At 51.4% G+C, this 26,740-nt stretch overlaps 1 protein-coding gene across 8 annotated transcripts in view; it reads left to right on the forward strand.

The window, feature by feature from the left end:
• Positions 1-26,740, forward strand: part of Rgs3 (regulator of G protein signaling 3) — a 116,154-nt gene that overhangs the window by 60,382 nt on the left and 29,032 nt on the right. For 5 of the 8 annotated variants that reach the window (XM_060381167.1, XM_060381168.1, XM_060381171.1 and 2 more), the window contains 2 exons: positions 145-188; positions 5,756-5,878. In XM_060381167.1, the coding sequence (XP_060237150.1) occupies positions 145-188; positions 5,756-5,878 (167 nt within the window). Of the gene's footprint in view, positions 1-144; positions 189-5,755; positions 5,879-10,169; positions 10,829-26,585; positions 26,738-26,740 lie in introns of those variants that run through there. The other 3 variants (XM_060381172.1, XM_021648829.2, XM_021648825.2) reach the window with 2 other exon arrangements.

Below are 26,740 nucleotides of genomic sequence, written 5' to 3' on the forward strand. Positions count from 1 at the left end.
TAGAGACGGTTCTGCTCCCCACACCTGCCTTCTTGCTCATGTTCCAGGGGCGCCTCACATAGCTTCCTTAGTGAGTCCATCAGGGCTTTGATTCTGTTGCCAAGCCTAATGTGTGTCTTTCTTTTCTTTTGTTTCCCTTCAAAGGTCCTTTGGAAGACTTGAAATTCTGTGTGCTGTACCTGGCAGAGGTGAGTCCCTCTCTCTGAACCAAAGGAGAATACAGTGTGATCTGGTACTCCAGGACACCAGCTTGAGGTTGACCTCCATATACTCTTACAGTGACCCAAGACGAAGTCAGGGGCAGTCTCTCTGTAGAACACAGCCGACCCTGCTCTTACCTCTGCTTTAAAGGACAGCTAAACAGATGGTATCCGGGGTGGCTGCTGAGACACACTGCTCGGGACCTCCCTCGTCCCTGCACCTGCAGGCGTCCTGAGGGTGTGGCCTGGCAGCTGCACACTGGCCTGTTTATTTATTTAGTGTCCCTTCTTCTGGAGACTGTCCAACTCCCTCGCCTGCCTCTTTCACCCTCTTTTTTCCAGGAAGTACCACCCACCTCCCCTCTTACTAAGGCTTGTCAGTGTTTCAAAGGCCCCAAGTAATTTTTCCTTCACCTGGGTCAGACAGCACAGGCTCAAAGCAAGCGTGATGCCCACGAGAGGGACTGACACTTTCGGTGATCTCTGACTAGAAGCTCATGTAGGCTTAGACAGCTGTACCTTTCAGGAGCAAAACCAAGCAAACAGCTTTTTGCTTGATGTGGTTTGTAGGACTTTAACCAGTGGGGTCCTTGGTGTTGAAAAATTTTAGAGCCACCGAGTCACTTAAGTTCTTCTCAGTTTCCAGGGTAATTTTCTGTCCCCAGCCTTGTTGTGCTGACATGTGGCATCTGCGTAATCCACCCCTGCCCTTTGCTGTCTTCTGTCTTGCCAACTGTCCTGGTAGCCTGTCTGTATGGATGGGGAACGACCCAAGGGGCTGGCAGAGAGGGGTATACCTTTCTGAGAAGGAACTGGTGCCATTTGGGATTGAAAAGCATTCTTCCAGTTCCTGGCTAAGATTAGAGCTAAACATCTTTCAGACCCCAGGGACAAGAAAGTTTGCTGAGAGCTTCACTTAGGGGCACTGAGAGTTGCCAAGAGGCAGAAGGTATCAGAGCAGAACTGGGGAAGTCAGATGCCTGAAAGTAGACGTGTGGGCTGTGGAGGTCCTCCTCTGTGTCAGCTAAACCCTGCGGGGCACAGGGCTGGCTGGTGAGATCCCTTCAGCATTGGAGGGGTTTCGGTTCCACCACAGAGCCAAGCTAGGGAAGTATAGATGGGGGAGAGGTGGTGACAGGGCTGTGCCCTGGCTTCCCACATTCTCCAATCGGCTTCTGAAATGAGGCTCCAGGTTCTCTAACAGCAAGAGAGCTTCCTGCCAGACTGGTGTTTTGATTTCCTGGAGAAAAGCACTTGTGCCCCATGGCGCCTGAGACCTCCTTTCTAGTTCTCTAAAGACTGGCGGAAAGGCTATTGATCTGAGGCCTTGAATTTCCGGAAAGCACCAGGCGATCCAACCCTGAGAGACCCGGAGAGTGCATCAGGGAGCCTCTCTTCATAAGAGGAACGGGCGGAGCCTGTGTGCAGGGAGGACCACACTGCTTGCTTGCTCACAGCCCTAAGCCTTCCTGACACAGGTGTTGCTGGACCCCACAGAGAGCCCCAAACAAATCTTAGTTAGGGTTCTATGGAATAGTTTAGTCTTCATTGCCTGATATGCAAGTGGCACCTGAAGAAGAAACCTGGGGAGGACTTGGAAAGGGTTTCCCCCTCTGCCTTCAGACCACAGCTACCATGAGGAGCAGCTCAGCCTTGTCCTTGTCACCCTAAACAGCCATTTTTTTTTTTTGAGCCATGTTTTCTCTGTGTAACCCTGGCTCTCCTGCAACTCACTGTATAGACTAGAGTAGCCTCAAACTCAGAAATCTGTTCTCCTCTGCCTCCTGAGTGCTGGGATTAAAGTGCGGGCTCTAGGCAGTCTTAATTCCAAAGACAGGTGTCCCCTAGTCCTTGCAAATCTGGGACAGATGCAACCCAGGGCTGGCTTCAGAGAATGGAGCACGTTGTTCGGGAAACACACTCCCGCCTTTGGATGTGGGGCTGACTCCCTTCATTGAAGGAGCTGGTTTTGGACATGAGGAGGACCTGGATGTGCATCTTGCTCTGCCATTTCTTGAGTGATCTAGGGCAGGTTACTTATTCCTGACATAGGCAAGAAGGTCTTATTTGAGGGGGTGTAATGTTTAAATGAGATTCAACAAGACAATGCATCTAAAACCCTTAGCCGTGAGCCCAACACTCATGCTCAGTGAATGGCAGCTAATTAGATTACAGCAGGAGGAAGGGCTTTTCACATTCTCTTACCCTCCATTAGAGGTTTCACTGATCTTTTAGAAGGACAGCTAGGTGTGCTATCTCACTTCCCACGTAACACACCTGCATGGTTACACAGACCTGGCAAGACTGCAGGTTCTGGAGTCAGCCAGAGTCTCCTTATGATCTGACCTCTCAGAATCTTAAGTTTTTCTCATGGGCGGGGCGGGGGGGGGGGGAATGGTGGCAGCAGGGTCTTCCTTGCCTAACCTGCCTCTTCGGTTCATCGGGAGAGAATGAGATGGGAACATGTTTGTCAAAGCAAATGAGCAGGCTTCAGTTACTGCTGAAGGTGTTTGGGTTTTCACAAAGATAAAATTAATTCAGGAGCAAGGAGGTTAGGGTTTTTAGAGAAGCCAAGGGAAGCTGGCAATCAGCTTGGATTTGAGGTCACGGTCAAGTACAGACCCCACCCCTACCCCGGTGCTGCGGGCTCAGCTTTATGCGACTGAGAAGCCTGTGCGTGGTCAAGCACCGCACAATCAGAAGACCAAGCCTCTGAGGGAACAGCATGAAGGCGCCTTTAGGATGGCTTACAGACTTGACCCTGGAGTCTGCTTCGACCCCATTGCCTAAGTCAGAATTAGAACCAACTAACTGGGTCATTGAAGCACACATGAAATTATGACAGATGGGTCACATGTGGGGCCAGCTAGGCAGGCCATGAGGACTCACAGTTTGGACAGATTTGGGCAGGTAGGGATTTAGTCTCTTCAGGGAGCTGGCTCTCTCTCTTGGCTAAGACAGTCTTGGAAGCTCAGGCTCCTTCCAATAAAGGTTTGTCCTTCTAAGACAGCCCACCAGGCGTTGGGGCCTGGGGGTGGAGGAAGTCTTTTTAGGTTCTCAGGCCTTGCAGCAGGATTTCGTTTCAAGCTGTCAGAAGCAGTCCTGCCCTCTGCTGCTGAGACTGACTGTAAGGTCACCTATCCCTGATCCGGGGACACCGCTCTGTGAAAGGAGATTCCCTGGGAGGCTCTGGGCTCAGGTGCTGGCTGCAGTTCGAATTTTATGTAATCATTACAAATGACCTGGTATTTGTCTCAGGGAAGAAAGCCGTCTCACGGCCCTCCTAGGAAGTGTTTCTTGAGGGTGTCAGTAAAATGGAATGGTCACAGCTGCCCCCTCCTAAGTCTGTTGGGAAGGAATGCCAGGGCATGGCTGTCGAAGAACTTGATGCTGTGGAGGTCAGTGCAGGCCTGGGGGTAGGAAAGCTGGCTCCTCCGAGGGGCTCTCCTGTGCCTCTCCAGGGAGAGACTTGCCATGCTGGAGCTGCTAGTGACCACCACAGCTAGAGAGCCCCCTGACCTGCATACAGCTCCTTCCCGGGGCATGACACTCCTGTTGCCTCCAGGCTGTGAGGCAGCGCAGTCCTGCCAGCAATGGGGTGGAGAAGCCTCACCAGAATGGCCTCTCCCAGAGCTCAGAGATGAAATTGTAGCAGGTGGCTCTTCCCCGCTCAGGGTCTCTTTCCAATTCGTTGGCTGCAGATGCTGAGAACTCCTTGGCCACTCTGAACCTTGGTTTTCCCCTTCCATAAAGAGGAGTAACAATCCACACCCCAACCAGGCAGGCTAGCACATGTCTGCAGTCCAGAGGTAGCAAGGGGGTCACATGTTCTTGGGTAGGCTGGACTACAACGTGAGCTCCCGGCCAGCCTGAGCTAAAGGACCATGAAATCCCGTAGCGTGCTTGGCTAGCGTGTACATGAACTTGGGTTTGATCCCCAGCACCACAAAAATAAAATAAGAATAAAGAGTCCACACCCTCTCTGCTTCCTCATGAAACTGCCCAGATCAAAATGAGATCACAGATAACAGAATATATTATAAAGTGAATAAATTAGGTAGAAGATATTCAGAAGCCCACGCAGTGAGGTAAGAACAGGGCAGGGAGACTCAGGCTGGGCCATGTTTGTAGAGAAATGGCATTTCCAAACTGGAAAGGATATTCTCATTCCCCCACCCCCCAGGGGAACAGGGTGAAACAGGGAGCCATGGCTCACTGCTCATTGGGCTTCCCCCTCAGGAATCCTGAGGTTCTGTTTGCCCTGCAGCAGGTAGGAGTGGTCTGGGAAGCAGAGGGACCCGACTTTAAGTGGAAGTGTGGGCTCGCCACAGCGCACCCTCTCAACTCCCTCCCCGCCGCGCTCTTAGGAAGAAAGCGTCTCCGTCCTTTGCAGCATGAGAGACTGGCAAGCATTCTGGGGACATAGCACGGGAGTTGTCCCCGCCCTGAAGGGCGGTGTTCCTGAGGGTTGGATGCTGAGAATTAACAGCCCTACTGTGTGTCGGGGCCTATGGCGGTCCTTATTGCTTTATAGGTCTAGTGTGGATGCAATGCCTCTATTTTATATAAAGCTTCTGACTCTCTAGAGGTTGGCAGCTAGGACGTGGCAAAGCTGGCATTCAAACCAGGTCTGCAAGATGGAAAGACTGGGTCAACACATGCTCTTTCTCCCCAGCGTGCTCTTAGCTCCTTAACAGGGTGAAGAAGAATTTGTCTTCTGATCCTGGGAGGGGGAGGGGGACGGTGACAACACTGCTCTGAAGACCCTGCGCTCTCGGATCTACCCTTCCTACCCTGCCCTGTGACCGTCCTGACTGCGCCAGGGGCTGACTGCTTGGCGCTGTATCAAAGCTGCCCTGGGTCTGTGTCATCATGGAAGTTCTAGGCAGCCAGAGCTTACCAAAGCCAATACTTACTTGGCACTGTGCTAGGCCCAATTGGAGAGGGCCTTCTAGGCGTTTGTCATCAGCAAGATTCAGACGACAGCCAGACTGATCCGGCATAGCAGTTGATGGGAGACCCAGCTCAGGTGCTGGGTAGTGTTAGGCTTGGAGCTGGGCCTGTGACCGCCCATTCTACAAGTTGGGAAGGGGCTCTGGTCTGTTTCTATGTCCATGCATCCCAGCCAACCTTGTCGTGTGATCCGAAGAGGGTGCCTTGAGAGAGGGCGGTACCCACGGAGAGCACCAGCTCATGGGTTTGGTCCTTTAGCTTCTCCTGTGCAATCCCAAGCTACTGTCTGGTGCTGCCTGTCCCAAGGGTTACCTCACTCTCTGGCCCGTAGCTCTTCATAGGCTTCCACCACGCAGAGAGCTCCTGCCTCCCTCCTTTATCCAAACTGTGGCCTCACGGCTCCCAAATGGCCCCACTTCCCTGCTCCTCTGACTACCTCAGTCATTAGATATCCGAGTGCATTTGTTGTTCTTAGCCAATGCTCCCTTCCCTGCTGTAGCCTCACCCTCTGGAGCCTAGGGGATGGGCTTGGGCCCTGGAGCCCCTTGAGTCAGGGAGCAGCCCTGACCACCCATTTCTTTCTCTATTCTTCCTGACGTCAGAAGGCAGAGTGCTTATTCACTTTGGAGGCTTACTCACAGGAGCAGAAGAAGAGAGTGTGCTGGTGCCTGTTGGAGAACATCGACAAGCAGAAACAGCTGGCCACATCGTCCACAGAGGAGAAGGTAAGGACCCTGCTGCCGCTGCTGGCTGCAGCCCGCTGCCACCTTCCCCCTCTGCTAGCCTAACCTTTGAGCCTTGGATCTGAGCCGGGAGCCATCCTAAGCTTAACCCCTGGACCAGGCCAATGGGCTTGGCAAAAGGTGTATGTTTGAAAGTCTCCCCTCAGGGTTTCCTTATGGGTCTGTGGAATGGGTTTGGCATTGCTTACAGAGGGAGCCAGAGCCGAACTGAGCATGGCCCTTCAATTTCCAGAATCACTCTTTGGTTTGCTGATGGCAAGGTTTAACTGCCCCCTCTGCCTTTGGATAGGCTGTATCCAGAGGCAACACCCTGCTTGTAACATTAGCCCATGGTAGACATATTCGAGGATTGTTTGTGGTAGATTACTGTAGTTTGGTGCTTGCCAGAGCCAGGTGAAACTGACTTTGGATGTGGAGGTCTGGGGCTAGCCAGCTGGAACATCAGGGAGATTGAAGATGGCCAATGAAGGCTGAACTGGACCAGTACAGCTTTGTACCAGGGGAGTGGCTGAGACAGGAACCGGACACAGCCTTCTCCTTTGATACTCAGGTGCCCACCACAGGGCACAGTTGTTTGCTCGTTGTGAGTCACTCAGGTGTCTTTTCTTACTATAAGTGCTGGCCACTTGGAATTTGGGGTGGAGGCTACAAAAGCTGCCAAGGTGATAGCTCTGCCAGGTCTCAGGAAAGAGGAAATGAGAGGGGCCCAGAGTTTGCCAACCTGTGGGCCTTGTTGCTATTTGATGTTTGGGCTACCGAGCCATATGCCCTGGCTTGCTGAGGGGGCAGCGAGCATATGGAAGTGTTGTTGGCAGTCTCTTTCAGTGGTGGGCAGCTTCTCTCCAGCAAACTGGCAGGGTCTGAGAACTGCAGCATCCTAGACTTTGAAAGATGCCCTGTTGTTTAAGGGGAGAGATGAGTCATACCCTGCTGCCGATGGCAAGTGTAACAGTGGGGAGTCCCCTTGTTAGCCCGTGCTTTGACGGCTCCATCAGTAGGTGCCCCTTAAGGACTGCTTAAGCATTAAGTGGGAGAGCATACACAGTTTGTGGTGTAGCGCCAAGTCCGTAGTAGACGCTCATTCAACGAACACTAAGCGAAGTTCGCTGTTTCCCAACCCCATCTCGGGTGGCACTGGCTGGTCCCCATCGTCACAGTCCTCCAGCCCCATGACTAGTAAGCAGGCTGCCTTACCCCGATGGGTCTGCTCTGGCTGCAGCCAGAGTGTAGGCCCCAATACCCCGGCCAGCACCATGCTGCTGTTTCCTTTCCATAGGCTTTGTTCCTCTCGTTTGGGGGAAATGATGGTTTGCGCTTTGACTCCAGCATTTTCTGGCTCTGGAGAGTGTTGGCTGCAGCCTCTCAATGCTCGCCTCACCAGTGAAGGCTTACCCAGGGATGCAGGATTGCCTAAAGGCAGGCTTTGTTTTAGGGAGGCTCTGGGCCCTGCAAGGCAATGGGCTTATCTGACTGACCCTGAAAGGGTTCCAGCCACCGAATCACCCCTGATACATGGACATTCCAGGCAGGTAACAGCCTAGAAAGCCTGTCACACCTGCTCTGTGAGTGCGCTGTTAGGGGATGCAAGGGCGGCTGGAGGAGGGCCTGGGCGCTACAACAGCTCTGGAGGCGTGCTGTGTAGCTGAGACTTACACGTCGTCGCCGCTCTCCTGGGGAGGCAGTCACCGAACCACCTGGCCTCTGGGAGACAGTCCTTCACAGGGGTGTGTGTCTCACTGCTCAGCCCTACCCAGCCACACCTCCACCATACCCTCTAGAAGAATTCTAACAATGAATTTCATGAGTCACTCACAAAATGCTTCTTGAGAAGAGTTCTGGTAGATTTCAGCCTGTCCAGCCCTCTATCCGTCCAGACATGCTTTGGCAACTTTAATGACTGGGCCCACCTCTCATCCACCCAGACTCAGCCCTAGTAGGGTGGCTGCAAATGTGGCCATGGAGAACACAGTCCTCCGGGGGAGGAGCAGGGGAGCCAAGCAGGTCTGGGAAGCTGACTGTTGCTTCTAGGCATGACGGTTGTTCTGGACTGATGCTGAGGGCCATGCCTCGTCTCCTCTGTTCTCTTCGAACACTCTGCCTCCCACGGAACTGAGGCACTGTGCCTAAGCAACCTGCCCATTCCAAGGCCTCTCCGGGAAAAGAAGGGCCCACAGAGCAACAGTCAGACTCCCCACTTCCTACCCCAGCCCCTGCTCCTCTCTATCACGATGCTGTCCTGAGAAGGACTGGTGTTGCTTGCTGGGAGGACACAGGGCAGGCTGGAGAAGGTGAGTGCCACTACCTACAGCACAACCTATGGCAATCAGTCTCGGAAATCTCCTGCTTGGTCCCTTCTGCTTTGTGATCTTCAGAGCCCAGCGACTGGGGCTAAGCTGCCTCTCTTAGGAAAACACACTCAGGAGAGTTCTGCCCAACTTTCTGTGACATGTGTGGGAAGGGGAGAAGCAGGTCTGTGGCTTGGCAATGTAGGGGTCCTAACAGTGTGTTTGTGTGTGTGTACGTGTGCGTGTGTGTCTTTGTGTGCAGGTCAGAGGTCTATGTCAGGTGTCTTCATTTGCTTTTCACCTTAGTTTTAGCGATAGGGTCTTCCGTTAGAACTGGAGTTCTGGTTCTACCAGGCTGGCTGGCCATTGGGCTCAGAGGCTCTGCCTGCCTCAGCCCGCCTAGGACTGGGATTACAGGAGTAAACAGCATACTTGGCTTTTTACATAGCTGCTGGATTCCCGAGCTCTGATTCTCATGCTCGACATCTCCCCATCCTCTCTCTTCACACCTCTGGGACGGGGCTGTTGCCTAGGCTGGCCTCAAACTCCCTACTTAGCTAAATGTGACCTTGAACTTTCGATCACTCCTGCCCCAACCTCCTAAGTGCTAGAATTACAAACGAGAACCACTCTCCTCAACTTATACAGTTCTGGGAATGGAACCTAGGGCTTTGTGCGTGCCAAGGAGGTAAACTACCACTGAGTTCCGTGCCCAGCGCTCCGGGGGTTCTCTTCTGTGGGAGCAAACGGTCTGCTTCTTGTCTCATCCCAGCTTCTTTCTCCTGCTCAGCACCCATGCTTGTTCTTTAAAACTCTGCCCCTCTCTTGCTTCATTACATGTCCCTGGAGGGCAGCCTCCTTTCTTCCGCTTTTCATAACATGGGCCAGGCTCCCCGTGCCACACTCCCAGCTCTACTGTGATGCTTCTCATTAGATCCACTCAGAGCTGGTCCCTGCTGTGGCCAGTGAGGCTTAAAGCGGCCAGGGACTGGCTGATCTATACAGTTTTGATTATTTGATCAAACACACACGATGAATGTGTCCTCTGTGCCTGAGGCTGCTTTAGATTCTCTGGGGTCACGGAGATGAATGGCACCTCATCCAAGTGCTATGGACTTGTAATTGGGGATGGATGATGAGGCCACTGGAGTGGTGATCCGAGCATCAGAAGCCATGCCTGCAGACCTGAGAGTTGTCACGGGGGTCCTGACTATCCATTCATGGTCAGCAGTGAACCTCCCACTCGTCACCCATCCAGGCACTTCTGGCCTGGGCTCCAGAACCTTCTGAACAGAGTAGTCTCATTTCAGTCCTCAGGGGCCTGCGGGTGAGAAGGGTGCATGGAACCCTGTTCTCAGGTGGATCCTGGGCTCTTTGGAGGGATTCGTCACATTCCTTTGTGACCGCAGGCTGGGGATGGAGACAGATGGAAACAGATAGTTCAAAATGATTGCATAGACCTGTGGTATTGGGAAAACCACTTAGCCTCCCCGAGGAAAGGTTTCTCATCAGCGACAGAGATGCGACAGCAGGGTTATTGCGAGGGTCAGCAGGGCTGTTCAGGTGCTGTGGCATGGGCAGGAGGCCCCCAGTGAACTACCTGCTGTGACTCTCTGTGTCACAGAGACTCGCTGTGTCCCTGTCTTTCAGTGTGACTGTGTGGGACGATTTAATGGTTTTGCTTGTTTACTTGGTGCTCCGACTCACGTAACAACTATTTCCTGACGCTTCCTGGTAGCCACCTGCCAGATTTCAGGGCCCAGGCAGGGAAACTGAAGCCTCCTGGGTTTTCTCTGGTGGTATGACTTCCAGATGTGACATTGAGATGTGTGCCACCTTGTCATCTCCTCCAGGACAGCTAGAGATGGGTCTCGGAGATGCCAGGGACTGTTTGAGTGTCTTAGGAAGAAGCACAGGCAGGTTGTGGACTCAGGCAGTCCTGGTCAGAGTGGACAGCGAGCTAATTCCAGTTCTGTCTGGTTCCACAGAAACTTCACGCTTACGGCTCTCTCCATCAGGAGATGGTGCCAGTCACCTCCATCAGTGCCACCCAGGATAGAAGCTTTACCTCACCAAGACAGACTCTGATTGGCTGAGCAAGCCCAAGGGCGGGACTATGCTTCTGGTAACTTAACCCTTTTGGGGCTTTCCCTACCACACAGTAACCTCATCTCAACTGGACCCAAAACGAAAGACCAAGATGGTGGGCCTAGGGTCATCTGGAGGGAGTGGTCCCAAGGGTATGTGTGGACTGGCAACAGGAGGAACAGTGGTGTGAGAGACCCTGTGGGTTTGTACACACTGGCACCAGGAAGTTCTGGATGCAGAAGACTCCGAAGCAAGCTCCCTTCAAGCAGAAGGAGGCTAAATGGCACCTGGGCACCTTCCCGGGCACAGCAGGAAAGAGGGAGAGGTCCCTGTAATGGAGGACAATGCCTGTGACCCACTCCTGCCAGAAGAAATCTCACCCCTTCCCACTCCTGTTTCACCCGGACACACTTCCTTCTTCTTCATTCAGTGGATAACCAGGGGACAATTCCTTTGTGCTAGTGTACGTGTAGGATGCTCTGCTCTCCTCAAGATCCCAGCCCTCCCTGTCCTGACAGGGAGAGAACACTAAATAAACCAGTGCCGATGCATGACCACATCCTGGACAAGTCTGTACAGAAGCATCTCAGATGTCTCCAGACAGGGCATCGTGTCTAGTTGCTATGTGTGGGGTATCACAAGGAAAGCCACAGCTTAAGCTGAGGCCTGTCAGCTGGAAAGGAGCTAGCCAACCAAGGGCTCCGGAGCGCGCATCCCAGGCAGTGGAAACAGCACAGGAAGAGACGAGGAGGAGGGAGCGTGGTGTGTTGAGGACTAGAGGGAGGCCAGTGTGGCTGCAGCTGTGTGGGGAGGGACATAGAGCCCGGCCACGCTATTCAGGGTGTGGGTGCCGCTTGCTTTGTTGATTCCTACATACGGTAGGGAGCCATGGAAAAGCTTGAGGAAGGGAGTCACAGGCCCCTTGGGTGCATGTCTACAGGATCAGATTGCAGCGAGGAGGGGACTGTGAGACTGGCTAGGGCCCCTCTGCTGGTATTCAGGCGAGGGACGATGGAGACTCATTCTAGAGGTGGCTGGGCTGGAAGGTATTGGAATGCTAGCCTCTGGGATAAGAATCGGCTGATTTGCTCACCCCCACCTTCTCTCATATTCCCCTGGGTCTTGCTGTCTCAGTGGTGTGAGGTTTGAGATCTCCGTCATAAAGATGCTTCTGACTAGGCCAGAGCTAGGCCCAGTGCTGAGCTTTTGGGAAGGTCCTCGGGCATTGGAACAGTAAAGCTTAGTTTTCCCAAGGTGGGAAGGTTCACAGTTCCCCTGTCCCCAGGCTCAGTAGAGATCACCCGTATTTGCTCTACTTCTCATGCCAAGGGGCCTGGAAGGAAGCAGGGGACGTGCACTCTGGGAACCGCTGTTTTTGCTTTCTGTGGGGCTTCTAAGGGCCAGAGACCAGGGGCCAAGGCTAGATATAGCTCAGCAACCTTCACAGAAACAAGGTGAAAGGAAGCCTTCCCAGGCACACTGATAAGAGCTGGGCCCACCGTCCACCCAGCTGGGGCTCTGCATTCTAACTGCAGAGATCAGGAAGGATGGAACCCCAAGGCTGTGAATCAGAGGGACACAGGCCACACGCTAGAGAGTGTGTGAAGGTCTGGGTACTGGGGGCTCAGAGACAAAAAGCTGCAGTGATGGCCAAGGGCAGGGAAGCCTCCGACCTTAGTCATGTGGGACCTTGGGGAACATTCTTGTGCTCTTGTGAGTTTGCTAAACTGCCAGGGCCACCTGAAACCCTAAATAGTGGCCTAGGAGAGAGTACATCCCATGTTTTCTCCTTACCTACCTTCCAACTTAGGGAAAACGAGACATGTTGTCTCATCATTCTAATGAGGGAATGGGGTGAATCTGCAGGCATCGGGCTAATACCCAACCCAGAGAGGAAAGGCCCTGATTGGTGTGGTTCAGGGAATGTGGAGCACCATGCTGCTAGTCAATGATCAGCCTGCAGGGTGAATCTGAGCAGCCAGGTCTGTGCAGACAGCAAACTACACTTTGATTTCATTTGATTCTCTTACATCATGACCTTAAGGGGACATGAAGCTCAGGACAGTCTCCTGTCTGGGAAATCAACAGTCTTGTTTCTGGGTCTAGGGACTGACCTCTGTCTGATAGGTGTAGAAGACAAGAGCTTCTGGCTCAGAAAAACAGAGGGTCTGAACATAACACCCATCCCGGGGTTTGGGCCGTTCTCCCCAATCAGCTCCTGAGTAGAATAGATCCTCCCATCAAGCTCCCAGGCCTGCTGGCTGATGGGAAGAGAACAGGCATTCCTGGCAGGTCCTGGGCTAGCTATCCCAGTGACTGTGGTGAGCACCAATGGCTGTCTTGCCTCATGAATCAATGCAACAATTAATTTGGTGTCATGGACCTGAGAAGATGAAATATGACGTGGTGGCCACTGCTCTTCAGTCCATCCCAGCTGTTCAAGAGGACGAACAAACTCTCAACCTTGCCTCTGAGAGTCATAATCACGGGAAACATGGCCGGGCTCCTCCCTGCCACATAAATCATGCTAAGAAGCACACAATGACCTCTTTCCTGGTGGGCCAATTGTCTTGGGTGGTGTCTTTGGCCCAGGAGCCTGGAGGATGGGAGCACAACCGCTTTATTGTTGAGAGGCCATCTGTGAGATTTGAATACAAAGTGCCCCTTTTAGACGCCTGTGTGTTCTTGGATCCCATTTCTGTGTCTTGGGCTCTGGGTCCTTTGAAGCTCATCTCTCCTATGAGCTGTCATGCCTGAGTCTTTGGCCCTTTTGGAGCCAGAACTACATGGACCTTTTGCAAATGGTGATACTTATTTGTACATGTATTATTATTATTATTATTATTATTATTATTATTATTATTACTAACGTCCCCTTTGACTTTTGCCATCAAAGCTCTTACTATTTGCAGTCAGCTCCAAGGCACCAAGAAGGTTCTGGTTCTGCAGAGTAGAAGCACAGGCAGGCTTGCCAGGCAGATGCATACCTACCATGAGAACCCCACAGTGAGCATGCACTTTGGAGATGGCCGAGGGGTCCCAGCTCTGTCTTCCCTAAACAGACTCATTTCATACGTAAATGAGACAACAAAAGCTTCTGAGCAGTTAGGTGACTTAACCTGTGTTGTGCAGCTGGTAAGAGGCCTAGTCCGTTGTCCTTTGTGGACTCAAAGGTGTCTTGAGAGACAGAAGTAAGAAAGGTCACCCATGAGCTTCCAGGAGATGCAGAAGGCAGACATCTTGCCCATCCATTGAGGAAGAGTGCTTTTGGGATCAATTAAGGGAGTATTTGCCACTTTAGTAGAACATTAGTTTTCCTAAGTGGTAGCCCAGGTTGAAAAAAACAGATCTATTTCCACAGGATTTGACAGTCTGGTGTGAAAGGCAGAGCTGAGCTCCTAAGACAAGCTCTCAGGAGGCCTATACCTCCCCCCCCTTCTCAGTTTGGCTTTCAACAGGATCATCATGACCATCATGGGGGACCCTGGCAGTAGAGGAATGGTGCCAGAGGCAGGGGTGGGTGCAGAAGATAGGAGATTTTAACCCAAGCCCAGTGGAGGGCAGAAGAGGGCCTGCCTCTGCCAGGATCTGGGCCCAGGTTTCCCTAATCTGCTGGTTTAAATCCTCAGCCTTAAGTAACTGGAAATGAAAGGGATCAGATTTCAGCCTCAGCCCCCTTCCCCGCCTCCCTGCAGTGCATTCTTTTTTCCAGCTCCACTGTTTGCTAGGCTTCCTCCCTCCCTCCCTCTCTCCTTCCCTCTACTGCTGGCCTGGCTAAGGGCAGGACCGCCTCCTTCACTGCCTCGCTCTCAGACACAGCTATCTTTCTTCTCTTTTTAAACTCTTAAGGAACAGAGAACAACCTGCCTCTATGCTCTATCTTATCTTTCTTTTTCCCTCAAGCTAGTATCTCAGCCAGTCAGTCCCCCTCAGCCATTCCTAAGTCTTTGGTTCAAGTGTAGTCTTTGTTTCTAGCATGGTAGTGCTAGGTCATCTACCAAACATACTGTGAACCAAGCATAGAATTTAACCCTTGACCTTTGTTGTCTCCTTTGATCCTCACTAGACCCTGACAAAGTATGTCACCCCCTTAAGAACAGACTCCTGCTCTACCCAGTTTATAGATGAAGATATTGGGTTTTAGAAAAGCTAATCTTGCCTGAGATTACATAGTTGATGTCTGCGTTCAGGGCAGTCGTGCTGGGAGGTCCCGCCACAATCATTTGGCTCAGACTGGTTTTTTTTTTGTTTTTTGTTTTCAATGACAGACCATTCTGGTTGGGAAGGACTGGCAAGGCTGGGTGGTCGCAGTCTTGTTGAAAGACTATCCAGTGGTCTTGGGCATAAATAAGGCCTGAGTCACAGCTTGGTTCTCCAGGCTCTCCTGGCTACATGGGCAGAAGTATTCCTTCCTCCCAAAATCCTTTCCATGGGCAGGCTGCTCCTGGACACCTTCAGTGTCCCTGATGGCTTTAGTCTCCAGAAGGTCATCCAGGCTTAGCACCTCTCTGAGACACCTTTTCTGAGGCTGCTGCCCCTGCCCACATTGTGCTTGCTAGAGGAAGGTGCTCATCCCTAGCATGGCGCGCCAGACAGCTAGTTCTGCCTCCCCGAAAGCCTGCAAGCTCCTTGGGAGCGAGTGGAGGCCTTAGCATACTCCAGTACTCCATCTTTTCTTCCGTTGTTGACCGGCACATAGGAGTTGCTCAGTAGATGGCACAGAACTGAATCCAGTGGGTCAGTGGAACCCTCTTATTCTAGAACGGAGATGAGGAAACAAGATCAAAAAGGGGAAGTGACCTTTTCGACCAGGGTCATGAGCAAACTGGTGCTGGAAGCCCTGGGGCCAGAGCTGAGGTTTGACTCAGAGGTTCTGCTCTTGCTCCACAGCTTTGCCAATACCAGCAGGCCCACACCCCGACTTGATCTACGATGCAGCCTGGCCAGGGTGTGCTCACACAGGCATCCTGGGAGGAAAGAAAATCTGATTGTAACTTCTTGGTTCTCTTAAGTCCAAGGGCTCCCCTTCAAAAAGCTCCATGCCTCAAGAAAACTGGAGTAGGGATTCAGAAGCCTGGACTTGAATACTGACTTATCTAGAACTTACTGTGTGACCTTAGACGAATCACTTCACATCTCTAATCATCTGTTTCCTTACCAAAGGAGGGGGGGGGTTGCTGAATACAGGAGGTCTCCAGCGTTCACCAGAATGTAGACTACTGGGAAATGACCATAATGATTGGCATGGAGTAATTACAGCCTTCAAAAATCAGGAACAATTCAGGTTCCTTATCATAGTCACTGTTCCTGGGATACCCATACCCAGACTCTTGACGCTAGGATTACAGAGTGGAAGGGCAGGCCTCAGCACCTCTGACACTGGGAACAGGTTGAATGAAGGAAGGAGGCAGATGTCTTAGGTTCTAATTACAGACACCTATGCGAGAAACCCTTTCCTGCTTCCTCCCCATCCCAAGGTTCCTCTTACAGGGTGCCCTGGGAAGCAGCTGCATTCCCCTCCCAGCACTTTTTCTCTCCAGCCCTCTGCCCTTCACTGTGCTCATCATGCTCTGGACTCTTGCTTGACTTCATACATGTTTGCGTACACATGTATTCTTTAACCAGCCCTCCTGCCCACTGAGCCTCAGGCTCATCTTCCAGGAGGGTTATTGGCGATCAGTCTGCCCTCTTTCAGTTTCCAGTGTCTTCTGCAGATGCTTTTAGAGGCTGCCAATGTCTTTCCACTGCCGTTGATATCTGTCATTTATTGTTCAGACAAAGCAACTCAAGATGAAATTTCTATAGAGGGTTCTTTCACACATGAGCGGCTCCCCACTTGGGGTTAGTGCCATTATTGCAAGGAAACAGTATTCTGGTGATCTTGTGGGCTGAAATAATAAGGGTTGTGTAGGCTAGCCTAGGAGGTGGGCCACCACTTATGGCAGTCTTCTCTGGTAAATGTATTCTGAGACTCATATTCAACTCCCAGAAGTCTTTGGAAGCATAATCCCACATATATGTCCTAAAGTAGATAATACAGTGTGTATGCTGAGCAACTAGAATTTTGGCCAAACTGTAGAGTCCTTAAATGAAGAACAGAAAGCTTCTCTTGTCCCCCAGGGAGAGCAACAGCTTAACAAGCTGATTTGTAGAGAACACGACCAGGATAGAAGCTAGAACTTGGCCAAGGGCATGTAGTCGGTGACTTGAAGTTCTGCCAGAGGGCATATGAATGGTCCTAGAGAGCAGTGCCCCTTTCACTCATCAGCTGTGCTATCACTAGGAAGCCCTCCATCCTGGGCCATAATAGAAACTGCGCAGCTAGCTCCATGGTGATGGGCCGATGGTGTGGGGCAGGAATGTCTACAGATTCCGGGCACGTTCTGGTTGGAAGGGAATGAATGGGCTGCTGTGTTTTACCTGGAGCTAGGCCGTGTGCGGAGTGTGGCAGGGGCTGGCAGAGACACTCTACTTCCTGTGGACTGCTATTTCTAAAAATAGCAGTGGGAACATTGCTGAGGGGAAGAGGAGGGGGCTCCTTGGGAGTTGGGTGGGGATGGCTCGCCCCTTCCTCTTCCTGTCAGGCTCTACGTGAGGAAGTCCCACAGATTCACAGAGTTCAGATCTGGGAAGGTCCTGGAGCCCTCTGTCCTGACCTCTCTCCTCACCCATTCTAGCCGGCTCTGGAGGCCTAGAGCTGAGAGAGGGCTGTTCTGCAGACACCAAGCCTGGGGAGGAGGTTCCAGAAGGTGGGCTCTTTTCCTTCCTGTCATTTCAGAGGGCCACCTCTGGTCTCATGAGGCTTCTCTTGCTTCCTTGGGTGCACAGGGCCTGGGAACTCCTGGGACCGGATGTGGTTGCCTTCCTGAGAGCTGCCTGTCAGGTGAAAAGTCCCATGGCTGCTATGCCCTGCTCCCTTATCTCAGCCAGCTGACCTTTAGCACCACACCTTCCCTCTCTTGGTGTCTCTTCCTTGATGACTTGTCACTTCCTGCACTGTCCGCAGAGAGGCAGCCTGAGGAGAAAGGACCTCGTGGCTCTAGCATTTTCTCTGCCCTTCTTAGCAACAGGCGTGGGCAGCTGAAGGAACTGCAGGGCTGTAAAATGAGGCAAGAGCCCGTGCAACCTGCACCCACTCTGGCCTGCGATGATGAAAGCTTGACAAGCAGGTTCCCAGCTCGGCAGTGCAGGCACGTGCTTTTAATCCCAGCACTCAGGAGGCAGAGGCAGGTGAATCTCTGAGTTCGAGGCCAGCCTGCTCTACAGAGTAAGTTCCAGGATAGCCAGGGCTACACAGAGAAAACCAGTCTTGAAAAAAACAAAACAAACAAATAAAAGCCTGTCAAGAAGTAGATTCCCAGTAAGGAAAGCAAATGTGGAGAAAATTAGTAGTGATCCACATGGACTCTCCGTGACCACTGTGGCACAGCAAGGTTACTGTATGTTCAGCGCAGTTGATTCTGTTATTGTCGTGAAGAATTATAATTCCTGTACTTGATGTTTATTGGAAAACATTTAATACAGATGAGCCAGGAAAAGACAGTGCCCGCTGTTAACCATTATTAACATTTGGGGTATGGACTGTCAAAAATTTGTTTCCCACACATATTTCTTATTTGCAAGTTAGGGTTACTTCTGGAGGCAGGCTTTCCTCCTTTTCCCTCTTTATTTATTCTCTCAGATATTACATCACGACCGAAGTTTCCCTTCTCTTCCCTCCCCCAAATCTTGCACCACCACCCCCGCCTCCCTTTTCCTCCGGATCCATTCCACCTTCACTTCCCCTCAGAAAAGAGCGGGCTTTCCAAGGATAGCAAGCAACTACAACATAACGAGCTACCTAGTCTCACATCAAGGCAACCCAGTAGGAGGAAGAGGGTCCCCAAGCGGACAAAAGAGTTAGAGACACCCCTGTTCCCACCGTTAGGCTAGGTGCAGTTTTTTTTTGAATCTGCCTTTTTCTATTTAACAGTGTGCCGTATCCATGTTTCCTAGTAATAATGATGTTCTGCACCACCGCTTTTAGGCTATTTCTACAATATTTGCATCACCTGTAAGAGTTAGGCGCGCAGGCCATTTCGACTCTGTACTGGTTACCAAACCCTGAGACAAAAATCCTTAGGAATGTATCCTGGAAGCCCACAGCCTCCAGGTCACACCTACTATATTGTCTGACTCTAAAATAAAGATTTGCTGACAAAGACTTTGTTGGAATTCCTTTGGGGCAGTTGGATTTCTGGGTCAGATTGTGTGCATCCGTGAAGGGGCCTCTTGCTCTGGAAGCGGAGCCACTCTTCAGAATGGCTGTGTTCATTTCTAGTGTTGCCTTAATTGGAACTATTCCTCTTCTTTGGTTTCTGTCTCTCTGGTGCTAGGAATCAAAGCCAGGCCCTTGTGTATACTAGGCACACCGCAGTGTGAGATTTCCCATTTGTAACATGGGAAGTCCTACTTCCCAGGAAACATACATCTCAGGGATAGAATTACCCTCAGTGGCAGTGCATATTGTTACATTAAAAAAAATTTTTTTTAGATTTATTTATTTTATTTTGTGTGTGTTGCTTGTGCATATGAATGTGCACCCACATGCATGCCTCACACTTGCAGAGGGCAGATGAGGGTATCCGACCTTCTGGGGCTAGATGGTTGTGCGCTGCCGTGTAGGTGCCAGGAAACAAAGCCAGGTCCTCTGTAGTAGCAACAAGTGTTTTTACCTTCTGAGCCATCTCTCCAGCCCCTATTATATTCCATTTCTAAAAGGCTTCCTTCGAGCACTGACGTTCCTGGACATGTCTTCACACGCCCTCTGGTCACTTAATCACCTCCTTGGGCAGGACTCTCTTCAAGTCCTTTGTCTATTTTTATTCCGTTGAGCTCTTTACAGTTGAACCCTTTCTTCACAAAGAGCTCTTTCTATACTAAGGGTGTTTGCACGCTAGCCTTCCCTTAGAGGTTCTTTCTACACCTTGCCTTTAGTTCGCTAAGATTTGCCTCACTGTTTTCATCTACACATTTCTGTACCAGTCACAACACCAGAATTTGTCCTCCCCTCCTTACAATCCTAAGCCCGTCAGCTGGCCCATGACTTCCTTTTATTTTGTTTGTAGCCCCTAGGTGATGTTGAAATCATTTGCAGCCATTATTCCCGATTGTTACTGTTTTTAACACACTAGCTCCACTGAGTTTTAAGTTGCCTTTAACTCTTGATTATGTCACGGGTCAGAGAATCTGTAAACACTTATGACTTCCTCGCTTGCCACTTTCTAACCGCACTCTGTCTCATCCTAGACTTCGGGGCTTCCAATCACTGTGCAGAGAACTTTCTTAGCGCATTTCCCAGCAGGGTCTGTGGGTGTGCTGGAGTCAGAGCTGGCTTAAAGAAAGAGCTCTTGGTCAGCAGTCCTTTCTTCTAGGACGCCCGAGCTGCTCCCTGCTCTCCTGGTCTTTACAGTCACAGAAAGGGCACCACTGACTTGACTTCCCCAAACCCCCTCACGAAGACAATCAGCATTTCTTTTCCCAGTCTTTGGAACTCAGGAACGTCCCCAGAACCCAGCCATTTCTTCTCTGGGCAATCATTCTCCATACTAACTCCCTAAGCCAGTTCAGTCTAGGTACCCAACTTTTCTCTCAGCTCAAAGACATTTTTGTTAAATGTCTTTGGAATTGTGTTCTGTGTTCAATTTCTACTTCCTGAAATCTCTACTCCAAATAATAATTAATAATAATGATATTAGGTGCGCAGTGTGCCTTTCTTCTGCCATAATGTATTATCTGTCTTCCAGTGCTGTTGTTTTATTCCAACTTTACTACATTTTTTTTTATTCAAAGAAGTTTTATTGGTAGTAACCCAAACTTGGAACCAGCTCATATGCCCTTCAGTAGGCGAAAGGTTAAGTAACAGAATACCTCTGGGGTTAGGACTTTTGTTGCTGTTCAGATAGCTGAGAGAAACAATATAAGTGAGGAGAGGTTTGTTTTGCTCACAATTTCAAAGGGTCCATCATGATGGGGTGGGTGTGGCAGAGAGGGTATGGCAAGATGGAGGCAGCAAAGAAGGAGGGAATCTCCCATTTGGAAAGGAGCAGGACACTCTGTCCCCTGCCTGTCAAATCCAACCCCAGAACCAAGACTGACACTGCACTATTCAGTTCTGACTCTGCAACCCAGGGGGAAACACTTGGGAGTCTAGAATAATAGACTGAGTTGCTGTGGGCCTAGAGAGGAAGAGACACATCTGTCAAAGGTTCTGCGGTGAACTTAGAGTTAGGAATCACCCATTCTCTCTGTCTCAGCCTCCCTTCTCAGGCATCATCTCGGTTCCTGGGACTCCTACATGGTCTTCTGGCAAATCTCCCCCTGTGTGCTCCTGCCCCTTTGTCCATCTCTCTAAACAGCAGCCAAGAGGATTCTTTCTGCCGAACAAATCTGGTCACTTTCTTGCTGCTAAATGTTTGTTGAGTGACTGCATGAATGAGCAAACATTTTAGAATGCGTAGTGCACCATGTACCAATGATACATCGGTCAGGAATTCTCCCGCTGCAAGCGACCCAAACCCACTCCAATAAGCTACAGCCCCCAGATGGCATCCACTAGATTGTGGAGGGCAGCTTTTGTGTGTGCTTGGTTGTATTCAGGACCCTGACCAATGTCACCTAGAACCAGCTGCACCCTTTCTACCGCTTGGTTCTACTTGCTTACGTGTTGGCTGACTCCCTCGGCGGTGGCAGTAGAGATTCCAGGAGAGCCAGGGTATGATCTGGCTTGGCTCCCTCGCTTCAGCAATGGTGCTTAGCCCAAGTCCCATCGGCCCATGTAGGCTTGTGGGTTCATCCTAGTCACTGAAGAATGTAGGATGTCTGAGGCCTGGGTCACAGGCCCGTCTCTGGAGTCACGTGAATGAGTATAAAAGGAGGAAGTGGAGGCCTTCGGATGGCAACTTAAGGTGAATGGAAGCTGTCAGGCAGACTCAGCCGTCCGTCAGCTGGCACAGTCCTGCCGTAGAGAGCTATCAATCTAGCATGGTGAAAGGACAGTTGGAGGAGAGACAGATACCAGACAATTCTAAGTAGTATGCGAGGAATCACCATTGGTTGGGTGCTGCAGGAGAATCTGCCTGGTCGAGGATGTCAGGAGAGGGGTTAGGGACCTGGGGTATAAGGAGGCTAGTTCTAGATGAGGACCTTAAAACAGGCCAGTGTTGGTGTGGGAATGAGGAAGGTAAAGGGCGCATGACATAAGGCTGGAGGAGGGTTTGAGGTAAGGCCTGCGGTGCCACCCCTTCCAGCCCTGTGATAGGGACTTTGAACTTGGTCCCAAGGGCAGTGGGAGCTGCCGGGGCTGAGTTCGTGTGGTTGAGAGCTTTCCCAAGGAAGGACCAGGGAGCTTTTTGGAGCTATCGCCCTTCCACATTGCCAAGGAGACGTGATGGTGGCTTAGCCCAGAGAGGAGGCACTGTCTCAGATGGATAGGAGGTGAGGCCTACATGCTTTGGTGATTGATGGATGGAGGGAGGGGCTTGGGAGAAAGATACCGTTCCAGACTGGCGTAGGCACAGAGTTGAATGCTGGTGCTACACTGAGCCCTGGGCACAGTGGAGAAGGAAGAGTTCCAATGACTGACCAGCTTACAAGGCCCACTGTAGAGGTCGTGGGGGTCAGGTAGTGAGTTCGCTCAGAACAAGGTTGGTTTAAACAAGAGCCTCTTAGACCATATGAGGCAGGGCCCTTTGCTTCTACCAAACACACACTGAGCGTGATTTGTTACACCTGGCTCAGCATGTACTCCATAGTGGGACGTGCCCTTCCAGCTGATGCTCAGATATGGCAATGAAAGGTTGCCGCGGGAGTCTCCAAACCCTCTCAGTTTTACTACTCACCCCACTGCAGAACTGTGAGAAGTCAGGCCACCATGCCTCTGTGCAGACTAAGTCTTGAGAGGACTGACCTAGATCAAGACCCCCTGAGGCTCAGAGAAGGGCTTTGTCTTTGCTTCTGAGAGCAGCAGAGAAGTTACCCATCACTGCAGTCTCTCTTCCAGTTATCCCGAGAGGAAAGCCGGCACTCAAGCCCAACTGTCCAAGCAGTGGGCAGGTCCCTGGGGGAGTGCGGGAATGAGCTACTCCTGGCAGCTAACATCGTAGGCCTGGATCTCCCCATTGCTCAGCTTGTGGCTGAGCACTTCCCAGGAACTCGGGCTGTCGGGATACAACCTGACCTGGAGCTGGAAGAAGCAGAGTGGGTCAAGGATTGCTCCCAAAACTGTGGACACTCTGGCCAGCATGTGGACAATTGGGATGGAGCCAGGGAGGGAGATGGCATGGTGCCTGGCAATGCTGAGCCATGATAGTCACCCAAGGTCAGGCCAGTACTGTGCATGTGACAGCAAAGCATGTTCCAGACAGGATGCAGAAGCTTGCTGGGGCTGGTGGCAGTTCTCCAGGATAGCTCCAGGGGGTGACCTTTGTCTTCCTACTTGCAGCCTATGGGCTTCTTGCTTCTGTGGCTGGGAGCATCATCAGGAGCAGGGCAGAGTCTGGTGTGCTGCTTGAGGCTGCTGAGGAACAAGTGGCAAAGTAGACATTTAGGAAGCATGAGCTGGAGGCAGAGGATGCGCTTAGGAGCCTGAGTCTCAGAACCGTTCTGCCTGGACTCAACACAAAACCAGTTTTCATGTCAAGGGGGCATGAGATAGTTGACTCTGGAGCCAAAATGAATGACCAGGGTCTGGAAAAACAGGTTTAGATTGCCCCAAATACAGTTTCATGAAGTTTGGTTTTTGTTTTTTTTTTTTTTTTTTTTTTTTTTTGCTCTAGTAAAAGAACAAAGAAAGTCATAAATCAAAATCAAAGCAGTTTTCATATTTGTGGGTTAAAATATCAGGTAGGTTATTGCAAAACCTTTAAGTTGATGGGAGCTAGCAATCTGTTAGTACATTCCAAGAAGTTTCACCTGATAGTCAGAATCTTTGCCTGATGGAAGTGGACAATGGGTGGCTGTTACGGGGAGGAACAATAGCCCAAGATATTTCAGCTCCAGAGCTACAGCGGTCCCCCTGGAGATACTCATGGGAATTCCAGTCAGTTAATAGCCTTGTAGAATCTCTGTTTGTTGGTTGGTTTTTTTTTCACTGAACTTCAGTTCACATCATGTCACTTTTCTGTGCCCCCTGTCTTGACCCCTCAGAAGAGCAGATGTCCACAGCCTGCTGTCTGTAAATGCTCCTGGTGGCCAGCTGTTGGTCCATTCGGGCACAGTTACCCTCCCATTACCCCTCAACAGATAGGATCACTTGAACTTCCTGTTGACAGCAGCTCTCCCAAGGAGTAGGTACAGAAACAACCTGTTCCACCTAGACCTGAGCAGTGGGTGTGACACAGGAGCCCTTCCGCTGCAGGCAGGGCCTGGCCTGCCGGCTGCTTCAGGGCAGTGACATCCTCTCCTACTGCTTACAAAACCCTGTACCTGCTCTTCCTGGTAGCATATGCCTTGTTTGGAGGATACATGCCACAGGCAAAGGGGCAGAAGAAGACGGAGCATGCATGCTCAGGCTCCCGGTGAAGGCTCTGGAATAGAGACTCTGCAGGATTCAAGTACCACATTAAAGTCTCTTGGCTGACTTGTGGTAGGGAGAGCCTTTCTGCAGTCAGTAGACCCCCTAACTATGACCCTGCAGCGAGTTACAGCCCAGAGCTTCCTAAGTGCCCCAGGACACACTGAGCTTGACTTGGTGTGGCCCTGTTCACATGTCATTGTCAAGACTCTTCTCTCTCCAGGTGGAATCTGCAGGGACAGGGGCTTGTGCTGCACACTGCTCTTTCCAGGGTCTTGGGAACACCAACTGAGACAAACTGGGCATAACACAGTGGAAGTGGGAAAGGAAGGCATACGGAGCCTTGCTGATGTACAGGAGGCAGCCTGTGTCTGGCGGAGTGCTTTATATCCTCAGGGTCCTGCCGCAATCCCCTGGGGGCCTCTCAGGAGCTTGCGGGCCCTGCCTTTCCTGAATGGGGCGTGGGTCCTTGCTGAGTCTCCCTGCTTCTAGCCCCCGGAGTTGCTGCCGTTTGCTTTTTATTATACTTGTGAGTGGGCCTGTTCTCAAGCTCTCAGATAATTTGCCTGTGGGACATGGTAGAAAACGCAAGCTGGGCTTGGTTGTTGTTCTGCTCCTGCTAGCGAGTGTCCTTGGCAGACTTGTTAATCTCTGCTCACTCATCTGTGAAATGGGGATATTAGAAATCATATCTGATAAGGTCCTGTGGATTTAATGAATCAATCAGAAGGTCTCATACCAGTGACAGTGCTGACACAGAATGCCAAATGAATATTTGTTACACAAAATACCAAGATCAGCAAATGGGGCAGGGCTGGGAGCTGAAAGCCTAGGTGCTATGCCCAGGGGACACCTAGATGTCACTGCTCCCTGCGTCCCCATTCCTCCCACGTTAGGCTGATAAGCACTGGGCTGCAGTGGAGGGAGCACTAGACAGAAAGTGCTCTGTTTCCTTGGGAAAGTCTTTCAACCCCCTCTCTACCGCCCTTTTACTGGCTGTAGGTGGGAAAGCGATTGTAAAGGATCCCCAAGAAAAAGTAGTGTGGCTGAAGTGACTCCCTAGTCCTGTGCTACGCTGTACTTTGAGAAGGGCATCGGCTCTGCTGGTGGTGTTGGGGTAACGGAGATGCAAGAGGCAGTAGAGGCAGGCACTCGATGCTCCCCAGCCTGTCTCGGCTGGCTCCTTGGGGCTCCCCTCCTTCCCCTATATGCCACAGCTCAGCACATCAATGACTGTGTTCTGGCCCTCGTGTCCTGGTCCCCACAAAGGGTGTTCTGCATCGTTGACCCTGCTAACGGTATTCTCATAACCACGTGCTTATGTGTGCTTGTGGCTGTGACACAGATGGGCAGGCAGAGATAGAAAGGGGCTGGGGATAGGCAGGGCCACAGTTGGAGGCATCACCAAGGAGAGGGAAAGGCCAAGACAGCGTACTATGCTCTGTTCTAGGGTGCTGGGGTGAGGCTCAGGGAAGACAGGGGGTGGGGCTCCTTTTGTCCCGTTCTTTCTGCTAAGGTGGGCTCAGCATGGGGTGGGCTCAGCATGGGGTAGGCTGCCAGCCTTACCCTGGGAGCACTGGCCACGCAAGGCAGCATAGCCAAGCTTCAGGGTCTAGGTTGGTGCTTGCAGTAGTGGGGAAGCCCTGTGGTGAAAAGTGGACACCTTGGAGTCTTCAACCCTGGGTCCTATAGTCACTGAGCTAGTCAACTGGGAGCAGCTCTGAGCCCAGGATTCTTCATGCGTGAGGAGATGTAAGAGACCCGACCATTCAAGATGCAGGTGAAGATTAAATGAACTAATGCAGGCAAAGCTGCAAGCACGGGCCTGGGCACAGAGTCTGTGTTCAAAAGAGGGGAGCCTAGGGTCAGCTCTTGGAACACTCTGGATTCTGAAGGTGGGCAGCTTTCAGACCCATTTTACAGATGAGGAAACCAAGGCTCAGAGAGAGGCAGGTACTTACTCAGGGAGACCTAACCTGCCTGGGCTGGAACTGGAATTGACCAGTTTTGTCTGGTTGAGTCCGCATTGTCCCCCTCTTTCGGTTGCTGTTAATAGGCACTTCTTGGCCATTATGCTGTGGGGATGAAGATCAAAACCTCTGTCTCAGGCTCCTCAGAGTTTGGCACACCAGGTGCTCAGTAAAAACATGTGTTTCCTGCTGTGCTGGGCAATGATGCTAGAAAGACCAAAGCTGCCACTCCCTGACCCTGAGGGCAGCTGCGTTCTCAGTCAGCCGAGCTACCGGCAAGACCCTGAGTTTAATTGCAGCTGTCCACTGGGACAGAGCAGTATGGGGAGGGGGCGTGACAGGGGAGCCTAGACGATTGGCTGGGTCTTGCTAGGGAGTGGCAGCCTCCGTTTTGCAATACCCCAGCCCTAGGAGACCTCAGGACCTGTGTGTGTGTGTGTGTGTGTGTGTGTGTGTGTGTGTGTGTGTGTGTCTCGGTGGTTTCCACTGAGGATCCCAGGGTCAGGGGTGTGCTGAGGAAGAATGGGTACCCTCCAGAGGAGTACGTTAGGGATCAGAATGGGCAGCAAGGGACCCAGGAGTGGCAATTTTAGCTGAGAGTACAAGCCAGGCTCCAACTAGCGCGCACTTTCTGCTAAAGGATCGGCCAGCGGAGGACTCTTTTCTTCTGACATCCTTGGGGAAGAGGTTTGGGAAAATCACAGACTTTTCTATTTGAAGCAAGAGAGTCAAGCCTCTCTTCTGAGTGGCAGCGGTGGCGGGGCTGAAAGGGGTGTGTGTTTGGGAAGGGCACTCGCAGAAGGAGGAGGAGGAAGAGGAGGAGGGACGGGTGATGCAAGGATTAAAAAAAAAAAAAACATTCAAAACGCTATCTCCATGTGGGAGGTGGAACCTGGTCATTTGGTTCTGCTTTTCCCAGCAGGTACCGCTCCCCTGGGGAACTTGGGTA

The sequence above is a fragment of the Meriones unguiculatus genome, chromosome 3 (genome assembly GCF_030254825.1).
Source record: "Meriones unguiculatus strain TT.TT164.6M chromosome 3, Bangor_MerUng_6.1, whole genome shotgun sequence".
Lineage (NCBI taxonomy): Eukaryota > Metazoa > Chordata > Mammalia > Rodentia > Muridae > Meriones > Meriones unguiculatus.